Below are 16,997 nucleotides of genomic sequence, written 5' to 3' on the forward strand. Positions count from 1 at the left end.
ATTAAAAAATTAAAAAAAAAAAAAAAAAAAAAAACCGAGCTGCCACTGTTTGGTTGCCAAGAAAACAAGGGAAAGAATGTGTTGCCGAGTTGACAAGAATTTATTTTATTTCAGACACTATTACATGTCCAAGTTCTTTCGGGTAATTTCAGAGACTAGTTCTAAGCTTTCCTTGTTGATTTTCCTACTAAACCCGTTAATTAGGACTGACGGAACTAACAGAGGTATTGATTTTGTCTTTTCCCCATAGGTTGGGTACTAGATTTGTCATGTTTTAAAACTCAGGGGAGAAAAAATAAAAAAGTGAAAACTCAGGTACCAAAAAAGTTATTAACTAAAAAAAAAAAAAAACTTTTTTGAAACAAATTATTCATTAATTAGTGATTTATATTATGATCAATTATTTATTATAGTACTATCTCAGAAATAGACCTCACTTACTTTAAACCCCTCTATCTGAGTTGAGTTTACTGTTTTACCCATTAAAATTGAAATTGTGAGAGCTGGTTTGGTAGACTATTAGTGGAGTAATACTAGAAGTCACTCTTGTATTTCTCTTGTGTCACTTTAAAATAATGTGGCTTCTAAAATTATTATTGAACTTGTGATTGATCATTATTGAATTTTGATGAAATTGTGATTTCAAAGCCACCTCATTCTTAGAGTAACACAAGATGAACATAAGAGTGACTTCTAAAGTGATTGGAAGGTGTATAAGACGAGTAATTCTAAAAGTCTCTTTTGTATCCCTCTTAAGTCCCTCCAAAAATGATGTGGCTATTAACATCACTATTTGATCAAAGTTCAATAATTATCAATTACAAGCTTAATGGTGATTTTAATAGCCACATCATTCTTGAAGGGACGCAAGAGAAGTACAAAAATGACTTAAAGAATTACTTTGTATCAGACTTTGAAAGTCTATAGTTGTAAGAATTATGGATAGTTTGGATTAAATTTCGAGCGATTGGAAGATTGAGATTAAAAAGGTTGAATTGGAAAATGTGTGTTGGCAAGTGGGCATTAAAGGGGATTAATCAAGGGCGACAGATGAATTATATTTTCGAAGGGGCAATAAATGTTTTTTTTTTAGCTTCAAGGGGCAATAAATGTCGCTGAAAGAGAATTGTATGTGGCATTTAATGTTGATAGAAGATAACAAAGGAGAAGCATCCTCACCATTTCATTTGGGGAATAGGATCATCTCTAGTCCAAAATGGACGAGAATATCTAGTTTATGGCTAAGATTTCTTCTTAGAAATTCTAAAGTCATAATAGGACACATGTCCACTAACTAAAATTAATAATAAAATATTATTTTAGATTTTAAAAAAATAAAAATAAAAATAATAATAATAAAAAATTAGAAAATATTTAAAAAAAAAACTAAGGTTGGCCAGACAACCCATAAGGGGTGGCCGGACCACCCCTGTTGGCCTTGGGTGGCTTCGGCCACCCCATGGTCCAGCAGGGGTGGTCTGGCCACCCCATTAATTTTTTTTTTTTTTTTAGCTTGGCCCAATGGGGTGGTCCGGCCAAACTAAAATGCTGGCACAACAACCTTTGTTGGCGTTGACAGAGGACGCCGGCACATCCTCCTCTGTTGGCGTCAACAAATGACGCCGACACATATTCCTTCTCTGGTGTTTGCAGAAAATGCTGGCATCCTCCTTTGCCGGCGTTGACAGATGACACTGATACATATTCCTTCTCCAGCATTTGCAGAAGACATCGTCCTTGAGATTATCTTCATCAGTGTTCGCTCAAAACGACGGGAAAAAGCTTTGCCGACATTGTTTAACACGGTGTTAACACCAAACGCCGGGATTACAATTCACAACGTTTGTTTTCTCTTCCCTAGCGCTTTTTGGGCGCCTGGAGAACCCTTTTTTTTTTTTTTTGGTAGTGTGTTAAAGCTAGGCTTAATTGCTTAGTAGCTAGATAGTTTACTTATGGTTTGTTATTATTTTCTAGGAAAAAATGTAATTTAGCACTTTGAACTATTATTTATTTAGTAAACTTTTATAAGAATTAAAAAAAAAATTATGGTTTGTGGATAGGCCTCTGGCCGGGCAGGGTCACAAGGAAGGGACAGTTCGAGATTAAAAGGATTAATTGGAAAATGTGTGTTTGCAGGTGGGGATTAAATGCACAAGGATTTAGATTCAATGGCTCATATTAGACGGGATTAATCAAGGGTGACAGATAAATGGTATTTTCAAAGGGACAATAGATGTAGCTGAAAGCGAATGATATTTGGCATTTAATGTTGATGGAAGAGAACAAAGGATAAGGATCCTCACCATTTCATTTAACCGGATCTAAGGAAAATTATATGGTTTAGAGGGCTACTAGGCAACCTAACACTTTTTCTCAAATTCTCTTTTCCAAATGATTTTGACCCCACATTTATTTAAGAAAAAAAAAAAAAAAAAGCAATATAAATCTATTTATTTATTGAATAGACCAAATCATTTGGGAAAAGGGATTTGGGAAAAAGTGTTGAGATATCTAGTATTATCTTATGGTTTATAGGCAGAAGTAACGATTGGGAAAAAGGCCAAAGAAAGGAAAACCATAAAATTACTTTTTATTTTTTAATATTTCTGAAAAATTCTAAACAGATAAATATCACAATTTTATGCGGAATTAACAGATATATATCAAAACAAACATTCACCAAAATATGAACAATCACACACAAAGATTTTGGTGACGAAGAGGAAACCTTTTAGAAAGCGTTCTAAAAGTTAAACCTCTCCGAGGCAGCCAAACCCAGGAAATCACTATCAAAAGATTATCCAGAGATTACAGACACTAGGAACACTTACAACCCTTTGCAAGACCTTGACTCTATAAGCTCGACAAGCCTCCAACTTGTCTCCTCGCTCACAATCTTCTTCAACGTGATTCTCCTTTATCGGACCCTTCCGATAGACTTCAATTAAGCACACAATCAATACTAACAAAAATCCTCTAAGAGGAATCAATTTGGCTCACAACAAAATAATCACTCAAGCACAGCCTCACACGAAGTCTCTGGGGGTGAAAATTTGTGCTTCTCTCTTCTATAATGATGTATATATACCCCCGACAAAACCCTAGACCTAACCCACTTAAAATCATGTTTTTGGGCCTAAAACTTACGGGGTGTCCGGACATGTTAATGGGCGGTCCGGACACGGCTTCGCGGAGCAAGATTTTAGTTTCTGGAAATGAGGTCCGGACCCGGGGAATTGCGGTCCGGACCCGGCCTGTCCAGTCTTCATCAACAGCTCCGATCAATGGGCGTTTGTGGTCCGATTGAGCTGAAATTTTGTAGGGACGTTCATAACACATGAATCTACATTATGAACGGTGGAGATTGGATTCTGAGCATTCTATATCAGTGTTTGAGCCATGAACAGTAACATCTGCATTTTGGAACTGAATTAAGCCAACACAAGAACTAACAAACTCCCCCTTTGGCAATTCAGTGACAAAACCAAAATGTCGAGCCAATCCCATCATCTCCCCATATTTACTCCCCCTTTTTGTCACAGAATGACAAAAGGTCTTCATGTTTCCTGAAACACTTCACAAAATACATCAAGGCATATGTGGAACAATAAGACATAAATAAAACTCATGAAAAAAAATGATGCGTGATTATAAAGAAACATCAGCAAAACTCCCCCTCAATGTATGACTCAATTAACAACAGGAAACTGGAAATGCAAAGCATGTTTCTCCCCCTTAAAAGTTAAAAGAACACACATGATAACACATCAATGACTCATGTATTGCACAATGAATATCCAAACATGCTCCAAATATGCAAAATATACATGAGACTAGAAATGGCTAGAACTCATATTGCTTAACCCCGCCAAGAAAATGTTCCATTCAGCCTATGCTTGTGTGGTGTGTGGGTAAGCCATCCAAAGAAAAAAAATTTTAATTTACAAAATGAGGAGAAAGTTTCACCACCATGAGGTTTTGACAAGTATATCAAATCAAAAGTCAAACCTTATCATACTAGGGCCTAGCCACTCTCATCCTATACAATTCTCCTTGTAAAATATTTTGCACAAGTTTGAAACAGTGAAATAAATTCCTTTTGGAATATGATCTTTTGATTTTATTTGTTTCACTATTTTGTTTATTTTTCTCTTTGAGAAAGTGTCCTTAAACTTTTGGTGCTTACCACAAAAGAGAAAGCAGGAATTTTTAAGCCCTAGGTTCAACTAGCATATGATCAATTTGAAAAATATTACTAGTCAAAAACCTCATATGGTTACCTAACAGACCTCACAAATAAAGTGAAACAAAACCTCAATTTAAGCTTAAATGTGCACAAAAGATAAAGCATAGGCAAAATGTACCACATAAGCTCAGGCTTTAGGTAACCACAAAAACAAGTCCATTGACACAAATTTTCATCTCATGCATATTAAGAACATTCCAAGACGTAAGGAATTAAATCCATAAAAAGCAACATGAGAAATTAATGGACTATCTAGGTGTATAAGACAAAAGAAAGAAAAGGAAACAATCAAAGTAACATATTTTTGTCTTTTTGAAATTTTTCACAAAAGAAATGCACACGAAAAAAAAACAAATGTAAAACAAAGAAAAATGCAATGCAAAACAAAACAACATGCTTGAATTGAGATTACAACAAGCAATACATGAATGTCCTTTAGCATTAAACTTTCATCACATCTTATAGGTCCCACTACAAAATAATGATTTGGTTTAATAACTACTTCTAGGTCTTCACAAGACATTACACATTCCTGAACATTTGATTAGCAAGTAGACAAAAATCTTGGTGGTCCGCACACAACATCTCATCTATAAGCTTTTCAAAGATCATAATATATGAATTTTTTGAAAAATCCTTTATGAATATGCCTCAAAACATGAATCTCAAAACAATCATGTATATACTCTTCACACAAAAAGTGTAACAACAAAAAAAATGCAGTGCATAAACAATAAAGCAAAAACAAAAAAAATGCAATGCAAAAAAAAACAACATGCTCTAGGATATTACAAAATAAGCAAAGCAATCAATCCTAGGCATGTTATTGACTCACCTAACTTTAGGTGAGATCACTACCACTCCCCCTCAATGGGTGAATGGTATCATCCTTCCTAACCCACACTTGATAAATCTTAGGTCTAGACTTATGACTTTGCTCAAACTTATCTAGCCTAGATAGCACTTCTCTCATCATTATGACCAAACCCTCACTTTCTTTCCTAGAATAGGAATTTTCACTTTTATGCTTATGGGATTTCAAATCAAAACACTTTGGTCGAATATGACCAACCTTTCCACAATGATGACAAGTGGGCACAAACCTTTTAAAAGGTAATTTTCTATGAGGATGCATGACTCTAAGCTTAGGGTAAGATGCATGATGCTTAACATAAATTTTCTTACCTTTCTTACCATGGAGAGTCGGAGCAGCTACATGATTTTCTTTCTTTGGAGTAGCTTTGAATTTCCAACAGTTTGGTCTAATGTGACCAACAATCCCACAATGATGGCATGTAGGAAAAAACCTACCTTGAGTTTGTTTAACTGAAGGAGTCTTAGAAAAATTAGCCTTGGTTTCTTTAACATTCACAGGCTCAACATTCAAGGACTCATTAGAAACATGTGAGGTAGATGCACCAACATTATCAACAATGATACTAGGCTTGTTAGGAACAAATTCTTCAGTACAAAGAAAACTTTTCAAACTATCACTAGAGAAATTTCGTGAGAGTACCTTAGAAACATTCAATTCATTCTCAAGTGATAAAGACTTTTCAACAAGCACAGAAATCTTAGATTTCAAAGAATCAATCAAGATATGTGATTTAGACAAATCATTCGCCAAAGATTCTTTATCAGATTTCAAAGAATCAATTAGGACATGTGATTCAGACAATTCATTAACAATAGATTCATTCACATGTTTAAGATCTTGAAAATCCCCCAAACAATTTGTGTATTGATGTCTCAAAAGAGTGAATTTTTCCAACAAATTGTTGAAGGAGTTTATAAGATCATATTCCCCTTGAGAAGTATTCATAGCAAACAAGAGTCAACAGATCTCACTCAAGAATTTAATCCAAACAGAGTGAACCCGCTTTGATACCAATTGAAAAACGCTATGTCGACTCCAAAAACTTGTTTATCACAATTTATGCGGAATTAATACTATGAAGCAATAAACAATTCAATCACCCAAAATATATAAAGCAATAAAGAGGCAGACACAAATATTTTGGTTACGAAGAGGAAACTTTTTAGAAACCGATCTAAAAGTAAAACCTCTCCGGGGCAGCCAAACCCAGGAAATCACTATCAAAAGATTATCCAGAGATTACAGACACTAGGAACACTTACAACCCTTTGCAAGACCTTGACTCTGTAAGATCGACAAGCCTCCAACTTGTCTCCTCGCTCACAATCTTCTTCAACGTGATTCTCCTTTATCGGACCCTTCCGATAGACTTCAATTAAGCACACAATCAATACAAACAAAAATCCTCTAAGAGGAATCAATTTGGCTCACAACAAAATAATCACTCAAGCACAACCTCACACGAACTCTCTTGGGGTGAAAATTCGTACTTCTCTCTTCTATAATGATGTATATATATTCCTAACAAAATCCTAGACCTAACCCACTTAAAATCACGTTTTTGCGCCTGAAACTTATGGGGTGTCCGGACATGTTAATGGGCGGTCCAGACACAGCTTTGCGGAGCAAGATTTTAGTTTCTGGAAATGAGGTCCGGACCCGGGGAATTGCGGTCCGGACCTGGCCAGTCCAGTCTTGATCAACAGCTTTGATCGATGGGCGTTTATGGTCCGATTGAGCTGAAAGTTTGCAGGGACGTTCATAACACATGAATCTACATTATGAATGGTGGAGATTGGATTCTGAGCATTCTATATCAGTGTTTAAGCCTGTGAACAGTAGCATCTGCATTTTGGAACTGAATTAAGCCAAACAAAAGAACTAACAGTTTGTATTGCCCCAATTCTAATCCTTTGTGCCAAGTAACTTCCCAAATGAAAAAAAAAAAAAAAGCTAAAGATTTGTTTGGCCCATTGTAGTCCACAATTTTGCTTAAAGTTATTTCTTTCGAGTTGAAGAAGAAAAGGGCAAAGAAAGAAATAACATGTATACGGATTAAGTAATAAATTCCAAGTTTTAACTTCTAAGCTATGCATGTAAAGATAAGTTGACATAACATTCAATTCGTCGAAAGAAATGGACCACAAGTCTCGACTTGGCATTTACTTGCCTAAAACACAAGCAAATTGTCTTTTTTAGAATTTGTTGTGGTATGCGGTAAGGTATACATTCTGCCAACTCTTTCAAATTTGCGATAGAATTTTACTGCCCAAATTCGAATCCTGTGGGCCAAGTAACTTCCCAAATAAAAAATAAAAAATAAAAAAATAAAAAAAAAGGAAAAAAAAAAGCTAAGGATTTTTTTGGCCCATTGTAGTACTCCACTATCTTGCTTAAAGGTATTTCTTAGGAGAAACTTCACTAAAGCCCTCTGAACTTCTGGCCGATTTTGCAGACCCCCCTGAACTTGAAAAACTCTCATTTTGGACCCTTAAACTTCTATTTTCTCTCACTTTGGACCCCTCCATCAGTTTTCAACGTTAGATTTAACTGTTTGACTTTTTTATACCCTTTATACCCCTTGTTAAAATTACACCGTTTTGGATCCCTAAAAATTACAACTCACCTAGCCCAAAACGACGTCGTTTTGGGCATTAATTTTTTTATTTTTTTTTTTAAAAGAAGCAAAATATTAAAAAATGAAAAAAAGGGTAATATCGAGGTGGCTCCAGCCACCCCTTGGGTAAAATGGCTGGCCGGACCACCCCAATTTTGGCAAAGGGGGTGGCTCCAGCCACGCCCTGGCCGATTTGGGGGTGGTCGAACCACCCCCATGGCCAAGGGGGTGGTCCGGCCACCCCCTTGGCAAAAAAAAAGAAAAGGTGGGGGATCGGTGCATTTGGGGTGGCCGGACCACCGCCAGCGCCAAGGGGGTGGCCGGACCACCCCCTTGGCCTGAACCACCCCTAGATTGGAGCCACCCCCTTGGCCAAAAATGGGGAGGTCCAGCCACCCCATTTTGGCCAAGCCCGATCCTTCTCCCCCTTTTTCCCCTTTTTTTTTTTCCCAAAAAAAAAAAAAAAAAAAAAAATTTAGTGCCCAAAACGGTGTCGTTTTGGGCTGGGGTGGGTGCTGTAGTTTTGGGCATTTTCGGAATTTCAAGTGGGCTGTGTAGGGCTATAATGGGCATTTAACATTGAAAACTAATAGATGGGTTTAAAGTGAGAGAAAATGGAAGTTTAAGGGTCCAAAATGCGAGTTTTTGAAGTTCAGGGGGCCTTAGTGAAGTTTCCCCTATTTCTTTTGAGTTGAAGAAGAAAAAGGAAAAGAAAGAAATAAAATTTATACGGATTAATTACTAAATTTCAACTTCTAACTTCTAAGCTATGCATGTAAACATAAGTGGACACAACATTCTATTCGCATAAACAAATGGAACCCAAGTGTCGACTTGGCATTCACATGCCTAAAACACAAGCAAATTGTCTTTTTTAAGTTTTGTCGTGGTAAGTGGCAAAGTATATATTCTGCCACTTCTTTCATATTTATGATAGATTTTTACTGCCCCAATTCCAATCCCTTATGCCAAGTAACTTCCCAAATGAAAAAAAAGCTAATGATATGTATGGCCCATTGTAGTCCACTATTTTGCTTAAAGTTATTTCTTTCGAGTTGAAGAAGAAAAATACAAAGAAAAAAATAAATTGTATGTGAATTAAGTATTACATCTTCAAACTTTTAAGCTATGCATGTAAGCATAAGTTGACATAACATTCAATTTGTCGAAACAAATGGAGCCCAAGTTTCGACTTGGGATTCACTTGCCTAAAACACATGCAAATTGTCTTTTTTAGGATTTGTCGTGGTAAGTGGTAAGGTATACATTCTGCCACCTCTTTCAGATTTGTGATAGATTTGTATTCTCCAAATTCAAATCCTTTGGGCCAAGTAACTTCCCAAATGCTGCAAAAAAAAAAAAAAAAAAAAAGGCTAAGGATTTTTTTGGCTCATTGTAGTCCACTATCTTGCTTAAAGGTATGTCTTTTGAGTTGAAGAAGAAAAAGACAAAGAACGAAATAACTTTTATACAGATTAAGTAGTAAATTTAACTTCTAACTTTTAAGCTACGCATGTAAACATAAGTGGACATAGCATTCAATTCACAGAAACAAATGGAGCCCAAGTCTCGACTTGGCATTCACATGTATAAAACACATGCAAATTGTCTTTTTTCGATTTGTCGTGGAATGTGGTAAGGTACATATTCTGTCACCTCTTTCAGATTTGTGATAGATTTGTATTGGCCCAATTCCAATCCCTTGTGCCAAGTAACTTTGCAAATGAAAAAAAGCTTAAGATTTGTATGGCCCATTGTAGTCCACTATTTTGCTTAAAGTTATTTCTTTCGAGTTGAAGAAGAACAAGACAAAGAAAGAAATAAGTTGTATATGAATTAAGTAATAAATTCCAACCTCAAACTTTTAAGCTACATATGTAAACGTAAGTTGACATAACATTCAATTTGTCAAAACGAATGGAGCCCAAGTCTCGACGTGACATTCACTTGCCTAAAATACAAGCAAATTGTCTTTTTAAGGATTTGTTGTGGTATGAGGCAATGTATATATTCTGCCAACTCTTTCAAATTTGTGATAGACTTGTATTGCCCAAATTCAAATCCTTTGCGCCAAGTAACTTCCCAAATGAAAAAAAAAAAATTAAGGATTTTTTGGCCCATTGTAGTCCACTATCCTGCTTAAAGGTGTTTCTTTCGAGTTGAAGAACAAAAAGGCAAAGAAAGAAATGACTTTTGTACGGATTAAGTTGTAAATTCTAAGTTTTAACTTTTAAGCTACACATGTAAACATAATTGGACATAGCATTCAATTTGCATAAATAAATGGAGCCCAAGTCTTGACTAGGCATTCACCTACCGAAAACACAAGCAAATTGTCTTTTTTCGATTTGTCATGGTAAGTGGTAAGGTATATATTCTGCCACCTCTTTCAGATTTGTGATAGAATGTATTGCTCCAATTCCAACCCTTTGTGCCAAGTAACTTTCCAAATGAAAAAAAAAAAAAAAAAAAAAAAGCAAAAGATTTCAATGGCCCATTGTATTCCACTATTTTGCTCAAAGTTATTGCTTTTGAGTTTGAAGAAGAAAGTGACAAGGAAAGAAATAATTTGTATATGGATTAAGTAATAAATCCCAACTTCTAACATCTAAGCTACGCATTTAAATATAAGTTGGCCTAGCAATCAATTTGTAGAAACAAATGGAGCCGAAGTCTCGACTTAGCATTCACTTGCCTAAAACACAAGCAAATTGTCTATTTTAGGATTTGTCGTGGCAAGTCATAAGGTATACATTCTGCCACCACTTTTAGATTTGTGATAGAATTGTATTGCCCAAGTTCAAATCCTATGGGCCAAGTAACTTCTCAAATGAAAAAAGAAAAAAAGAAAAAAAGGAAGAGCTAATGATTTTTTGGGCCTATTGTAGTCCACTATCTTGCTTAAAGGTATTTCTTTCGAGTTGAAGAAGAAAAAGAGAAAGAAAGAACTAACTTTTATATGGATTAAGTAGTAAATTTCCAGTTTTAACTTCAAAGCTACGCATGTAAATATAATTGGACAGAACATTTAATTCGTTGAAACAAATGGAGACCAAGTCTCAACTATGCATTCGTTTGCCTAAAACACAAGCAAATTGCCTTTTTGAGGATTTGTCCTGGTAAGCAGTAAGGTATATACTCTTCTGCTTCTTTCAGATTTGTGATAGATTTATATTGCCCCAATTCCAATCCTTTGTGCCAAGTAACTTCCTAAATGAGAAAAAGATAAAGATTTGTATGGCCCATTATAGTCCACTATTTTGCTTAAAATTATTTGGGGAAACTTCAGAAAGCCCCCCTAAACTTCCAGCTGTTTTGACATACCCTCCCTGAATTTTCTAAACTCTCACTTAGGTCCCCTGAACTTTTGTTTTCTCTCACTTTGGACCCTTTTAACTTTTTATACCCATTTTACCCTCAACCAAAACTATGTCGTTTTGGACTCCAAAACTACACCGTTTTGGGCTTCAAAACTACATCACCACCCAACCCAAAACGATGTCGTTTTGAGTATAATATTAAAAAAAAAAAAGAAATCAGGGGTGGCCCGGCCACCCCCTTGGCTTGGGGGTGGTTTTGAAGCCACCCCTTCTTCGATTGGTAGAAACCACCTCTGAGGAGAATTAATTAGAGCCACCTAACCCTCTGATCCCCGGCGCACATATTTATTTTGGCCAAGGGTGGCGGACCACTTGTATTACCATGAAATTCGACCACTTCCGAGGATAAATGAGGGTGGTAGGCCACCCACGCTTTACTTAAATGGTGTGGTCCGGCCACCCCATTTTTTGCCAAGGGGGTGACCCAATTTTTTTTTTTTAATTAATTAATTAATTAATTTTGCTTTTCTTTTTTTTTTTTTTTTAAAAAAAATTAATGCCTAAGACGACGTCGTTTTAGGCTGGGTAGGTGTTGTAGTTGTAGGATACAAAATGACGTAGTTTTGGGGGAGGGTAAAATGGGTATAAAAAGTTAAATTGTTTGACTTTAACGTTAAAAGGGTCCAAAGTGAGAGAAAACCAAAGTTCAGGGGGCCTAAGTGAGAGTTTTGGAAATTCAGGGGGGTATGTCAAAACGGCTAGAAGTTTAGTGGGGCTTTCTAAAGTTTCGCCAAATTATTTCTTTTGAGTTGAAGAAGAAAAAGACAAAGAAAGAAATAACTTGTATATGAATTTAGTAATAAATTCCAACTTCAAACTTCTAAGCCACGCATGTAAACATAAGTTGACATAACATTCAATTCATCAAAACAATGGACAACAAGTCTCGACTTGGCATTTGCTTGCCTAAAACACAAGTAAATTGTCTTTTGAAGGAATTGTTGTGGTATGCGGTAAGGTACACATTCTGCTAACTCTTTCAAATTTGTGATAGATTTTTACTGCCCATATTCAAATCTTTTGGGGCCAAGTAACTTCCACAATGGAAAAAAAAAAAAAAAAAAGAAAAGAAAAAAAAGCTAAGGATGTTTTTGGCCCCTTGTAGTCCACTATCTTGCTTAAAGTTATTTCTTTCGAGTTGAAAAAGACAAAGAAAGAAATAACTTGTATACGGATTAAGTAGTAAATTCCAACTTTTAACTTTTAAGCTACGCATGTAAACATTATTGGACATAACATTCAATTTGCATAAATAAATGGAGCCCAAGTCTCGACTGGGCATTCACTTGCCTAAAACACAAGCAAATTGTCTGTTTTAGAATTTGTCGTGGTAAGTGGTAAGGTATATTATCTGCCATCTGTTTCAGATTTGTGATAGATTTGTATTTTCCCAATTCCAATCCTTTGTGCCAAGTAACTTCCCAAAGAAAAAAAAAAAAAAAAAAAAAAAAAAAGCCTAAAGATAGAAATAACTTGTATATGGATTGTAGAGCCAAAACGAGCTTTTGAGGCCTAAGAAGCCCATTTCAGGAAAAAAACAGTCGTTTGGTAAATATTGGCAAGGCACTTTTGAGGTTCTAAATGCTCAAAACAACGTTTGTGCTGAAGCTCGAAAATGAGTCTTCCGGTGAAACGGATTTCTAGAAAGAAAGGCACGCTGCAGATTGCATTCAATAAAATAGATGAATAGACAAAAATACTCGTACAAATTACAACAAATGACAACCATACCCATATATAAACATCACCATGAACTAAACTTATCATTCTGCCGCAATTGAGAGTTGCTACGGGGAGAGAGACTCAAGCAGAAGTTCATCTCGTTCTGGTGAGTTTGTTTGATTTTTGATTATTTTCATCTCTTTTGTTCCAATCTTGACATATATAAAAGAATTTTGCAAGATATAAGAGACCTGCAGAGAAAAGTATTAGAAAAAATAGAGAAAAAAAAAATAGAGAGGATGGAAAGATTTGCAGAAAGGAGTATTAGAAAAAATAGAGAAAAAAAAATAAAGAGGATGGAAAGACCTGCATAGAAGAGTATTAGAAAAAATAGAGAGAAGAACAAATAAAGAGGATAGAAAGACCTGCAAAGAAGAGTATTAGAAAAAATAGAAAGGGAAAAGAAAATAAAGAAGATGGCTTTGAGCAGTCTTAAGGTTATAATTGTTCTTTGGGCAGAGAGAACAAGTGAGCAGCACGCGTGGTATAGCTGGTCTTGGGCAATGTGTGGACAAGTGAGTAGTACGCATGGTATAGCTGGTCTTGGGCATTGTGTGGCTGCATTGTGAAGAGCTCCCACGTGGGGTAGATAGGATTTGTCTTCAATTTTTTTTTTTTTTAATTGTTTCAAGAATGAATTTGTTTCTCTTTCTTATTTTACTCTGTTAGTTCTTGTGTTGGCTTAATTCAGTTCCAAAATGTAGAGGCTACTATCCACGGGCTCAAACACTGATATAGAATTATCAGAATCCAATCTTTACCGTTCATAATGTAGATTCATGTGTCATGAATGTCCCTGCAAAATTTAAGCTCAATTGGACCACAAACGCACATCGATCGGAGCTGTTGATCAAGACTAGACAGCATTTCCAGAATGCTATTTTCTCCCCACTGCAGGCCATGTTCGGACACGGTGATAGGTTGTCCAGGCAAACTTTCTAGAAACTCTATTTTCGCTTTGCAAGGCCCTATTCGGACAGCCCATTAACTTGTCCGGACACCCCATAAGTTTTAGGCCCAAAAACGTAATTTTAAGTGTGTTAGGTATAGGGTTTTGTCGGGGGTATATATACATCTTTATAGAAAGAGAGATTGACAAAATTCTATCATAGGTTTCGTGAGAGGCTATACTTAGAATAAAAGAAAGAAGAATAGGAATGAAAAAAAAAAATAGAAAAAATATAATTACAAAAAAAAAAAAAAAAATCTGTGTGAGCATGATTATTCATTTTAGAGGATTATTGTTAGTTTTATTGAGCTTTATTAAGAAGTCTATCTAAAGGGTCCGGTAAAGGAGAATCACGTTGAATAAGATTGTGAGCAAGGAGACGAGTTGTAGGCTTGTCGATCTTATAGAGCCAAGGTCTTGCAAAGGGTTGTAAGTGTTCCTAGTATCTGTAATCTCTGGATAATCTTTTGATAGTGATTTCTTGGGTTTGGCTACCCCGGAGAGGTTTTACTTTTAGATCGGTTACTAAAAAGTTTCCTCTTCGTCACCAAAATCCTTGTGTGTGATTGTTTATATTTTGGTGATTGTTTGCTTTGATAAATATCTGTTAATTCCGCATATATTATGATATTTTTCTGTTTAGAATTTTTCAATTGGTATCAGAGAGGGTTCACTCCGTGATGGATTAAATTCCTGAGTGTGATCTTTGTTTCTTGATTAAGATGTCTCAAACGCTTAACATTGTGCCTAATTTTGATGGATCAAATTATGGGTATTGGAAGTCCCGTATGAGATTTTTCTTAAAATCTATAGACGTTTGGCAAGTCATTGAATTTGGATTTCAAGCTCTAGATAAGCCGACAACTGAATGGTTTAATGTTGAAAAACAAACTTGTATGGCGAATGACAAAGCTATGAATGCTCTATGCTTAGCAATTTCACAAACTGAGTTTTCCAGAATTTAAAATTGTGATGGTGCCAAGGATGCATGGGAGGCCCTAGAAACTACGTATGAAGGAACTAATCTTGTTAATGCTATTTTGTTTGTGGACATGCATGTTTTTCATATCCATATTATTTTTTGCATTTTATCAAAGCCAGCACTTTAAACAAATTATTAATTTTTAATAATATTTAACATACTTTTCAATTATAATTTTATCAGCTTATTTATTATGTGACAAATATGAGTAAAAAAGGTCAAAGCAACGTTGCTGCTACTACCGCAGATACTCAGATAAAGAAAGTAGTTTGGATTGAAAAAATGCTAGAAGATTATCTTGACATATGTATTACTGAGATTCATGCTGGTAACCGTCCAGGAACACATTTCAATAAGACAGGATGGAAAAATGTGATAAATAAATTTAATGAAAAAACTGGAAAACAATATTGGTATAAACAACGAAAGAACAAGTGGGATAGTTTGAAAAAAGAGTGGAACATTTGGAAGAGATTGATAGGCAAGGAAACTGGCCTTGGATGGGATCTGGTGAAAAAGACAATTGATGCACCTGATGATTGGTGGGAAAAAAAATTGCAGGTTAATTCTAGTTATTTGTTTTTTATTAAAATGATTTTAAAAAGTGTTTATTATTGATATTTACATATACCTAAATACAGGAAGTTCCAGAAGCAACCAAGTTTCGCACGACATGTTTGGCTTATCTATAAAGGTGGAAATATTGTTTAAAGATATAACTGCCACCAGAGAGGGATCTTGGGCACCATCCATAGGGTTGGTTCCTAATGATATTGGTGTTATAGATGGTGTAGATGTAATGGTTGATGAAGATGGCAATATTTTAGAAGGTTTAGATGTTTTGGATGATAAACCAAATCTCAATACACATGGCATTGATGATATTCCTACTGATTTAGATACGCGGGATAAAGAAAATAAGAAGTTTGGTCTTGCGGTTCAATGTAAGAATAGAAAGAAAAGAGTTCAAATCGTTAGTCAACATTTGAGTCGTATTTGTGATGCAATAGAAAGTAAGAATACAGTGACATCTAAGAGCAACGATAAACCTGGATGTAATATTGAAGAGGTTATGGATGTTGTTTGGGGGATTGCTGAAAGGGAAAATGACATTGACATCCTTAAGTTTGCAGCAGAGGTATTCTTAAGAGATCACATAGAGAGATGTTTGTGACTATTAAAGAGCCATGGTTGCAGATTGACTTTATCAAGCAAATAGGAAATAGAGAAATCAACCGTCGTAGCATGGAATAATGTTCTTATTTTTTTAATGTTGTTTTGTTATGAACTATTTGAAAAGCTGTAAGGATTTATTTGAATGTTATTTTTTATTTTTATTTTTTTTTATGTGTTGATTTGTGTACTAAGGTGAGTATATTATAATATTTCATAACTACGTAGATATCTCTTTTTCTTATTTTAATGGGTGCTTATATATTAATTTTGTGTTTATATATTTATTTGTTTTCCTTTCAGACATGAACAATAGTGATTATAAAACACTCAAGATGATACAAGTGATAGTGATTATGGTGAAGGGGAAAATGAAAATGATGTTTTTATTCTAGCAGTTGCAACAGTAGAATTTGTTGAGAACTATTATATGCCATATATTGCAAAGGAACCTTGTAGGATCTCTTCTCAAAAAGGTTATAAGTGGGTTATGGAGATTGTACAAGGTAATCCTGATAGGTGCAAACAAAATTTCAGAATGGAAATACACGTATTCCTTTACTTATGTAAAGAGTTGAAGGAAATATATCATTCAAGAGGTGCTAGGAAATTAACTTTTGAAGAGTTGATAGCTATGTTTTTGATTACTTTAGGCCATGGGTTTGGGAATAGGATAGTGCAAGAAATGTTTCAACATTAAGAAGAAACAGTTAGTAGACATTTTACTCATGTTTTAATGGTCGTTTCAAGAATGGCGATTGACATTATTAATCCTATTGATAGGGAGTTTAGGGATGTTCCAAACAAAATTCGTGATGATGAGCGGTATTAGCCATACTTCAAAGATTGTATTGGAGCCATTGATCAGACCCATGTGCCAGTTAAAATTTCTCCATCAAACTAAATACCATATATTGGTCGAAAAGGGACTCCTACTCAGAATGTTATGGCTATTTGTGATTTTCGTATATGTTTCACCTTTGTCTGGGCTGGATGGGAAGGTACTGCACATGAAACACATATTCTTTTGGAAGCTATTCGGAAGGAAGAA

The 16,997-nt window shown here is 35.3% G+C and overlaps 1 protein-coding gene across 1 annotated transcript in view; it reads left to right on the plus strand.

Annotated features, from left to right (window-relative positions):
* LOC132178023 (ABC transporter G family member 3-like) overlaps window positions 1–15,947 on the plus strand; it is an 18,664-nt gene extending 2,717 nt beyond the window's left edge. Inside the window, exon 4 of the mRNA XM_059590489.1 lies at window positions 15,415–15,947. Within this exon, the coding sequence (XP_059446472.1) occupies window positions 15,415–15,947 (533 nt within the window). The remainder of the gene's footprint in view (window positions 1–15,414) is intronic.
* The last annotated feature ends 1,050 nt before the right edge of the window (window positions 15,948–16,997 follow it).

Source organism: Corylus avellana, chromosome ca4 (genome assembly GCF_901000735.1).
Source record: "Corylus avellana chromosome ca4, CavTom2PMs-1.0".
In the NCBI taxonomy this organism is placed as follows: Eukaryota; Viridiplantae; Streptophyta; class Magnoliopsida; order Fagales; family Betulaceae; genus Corylus; species Corylus avellana.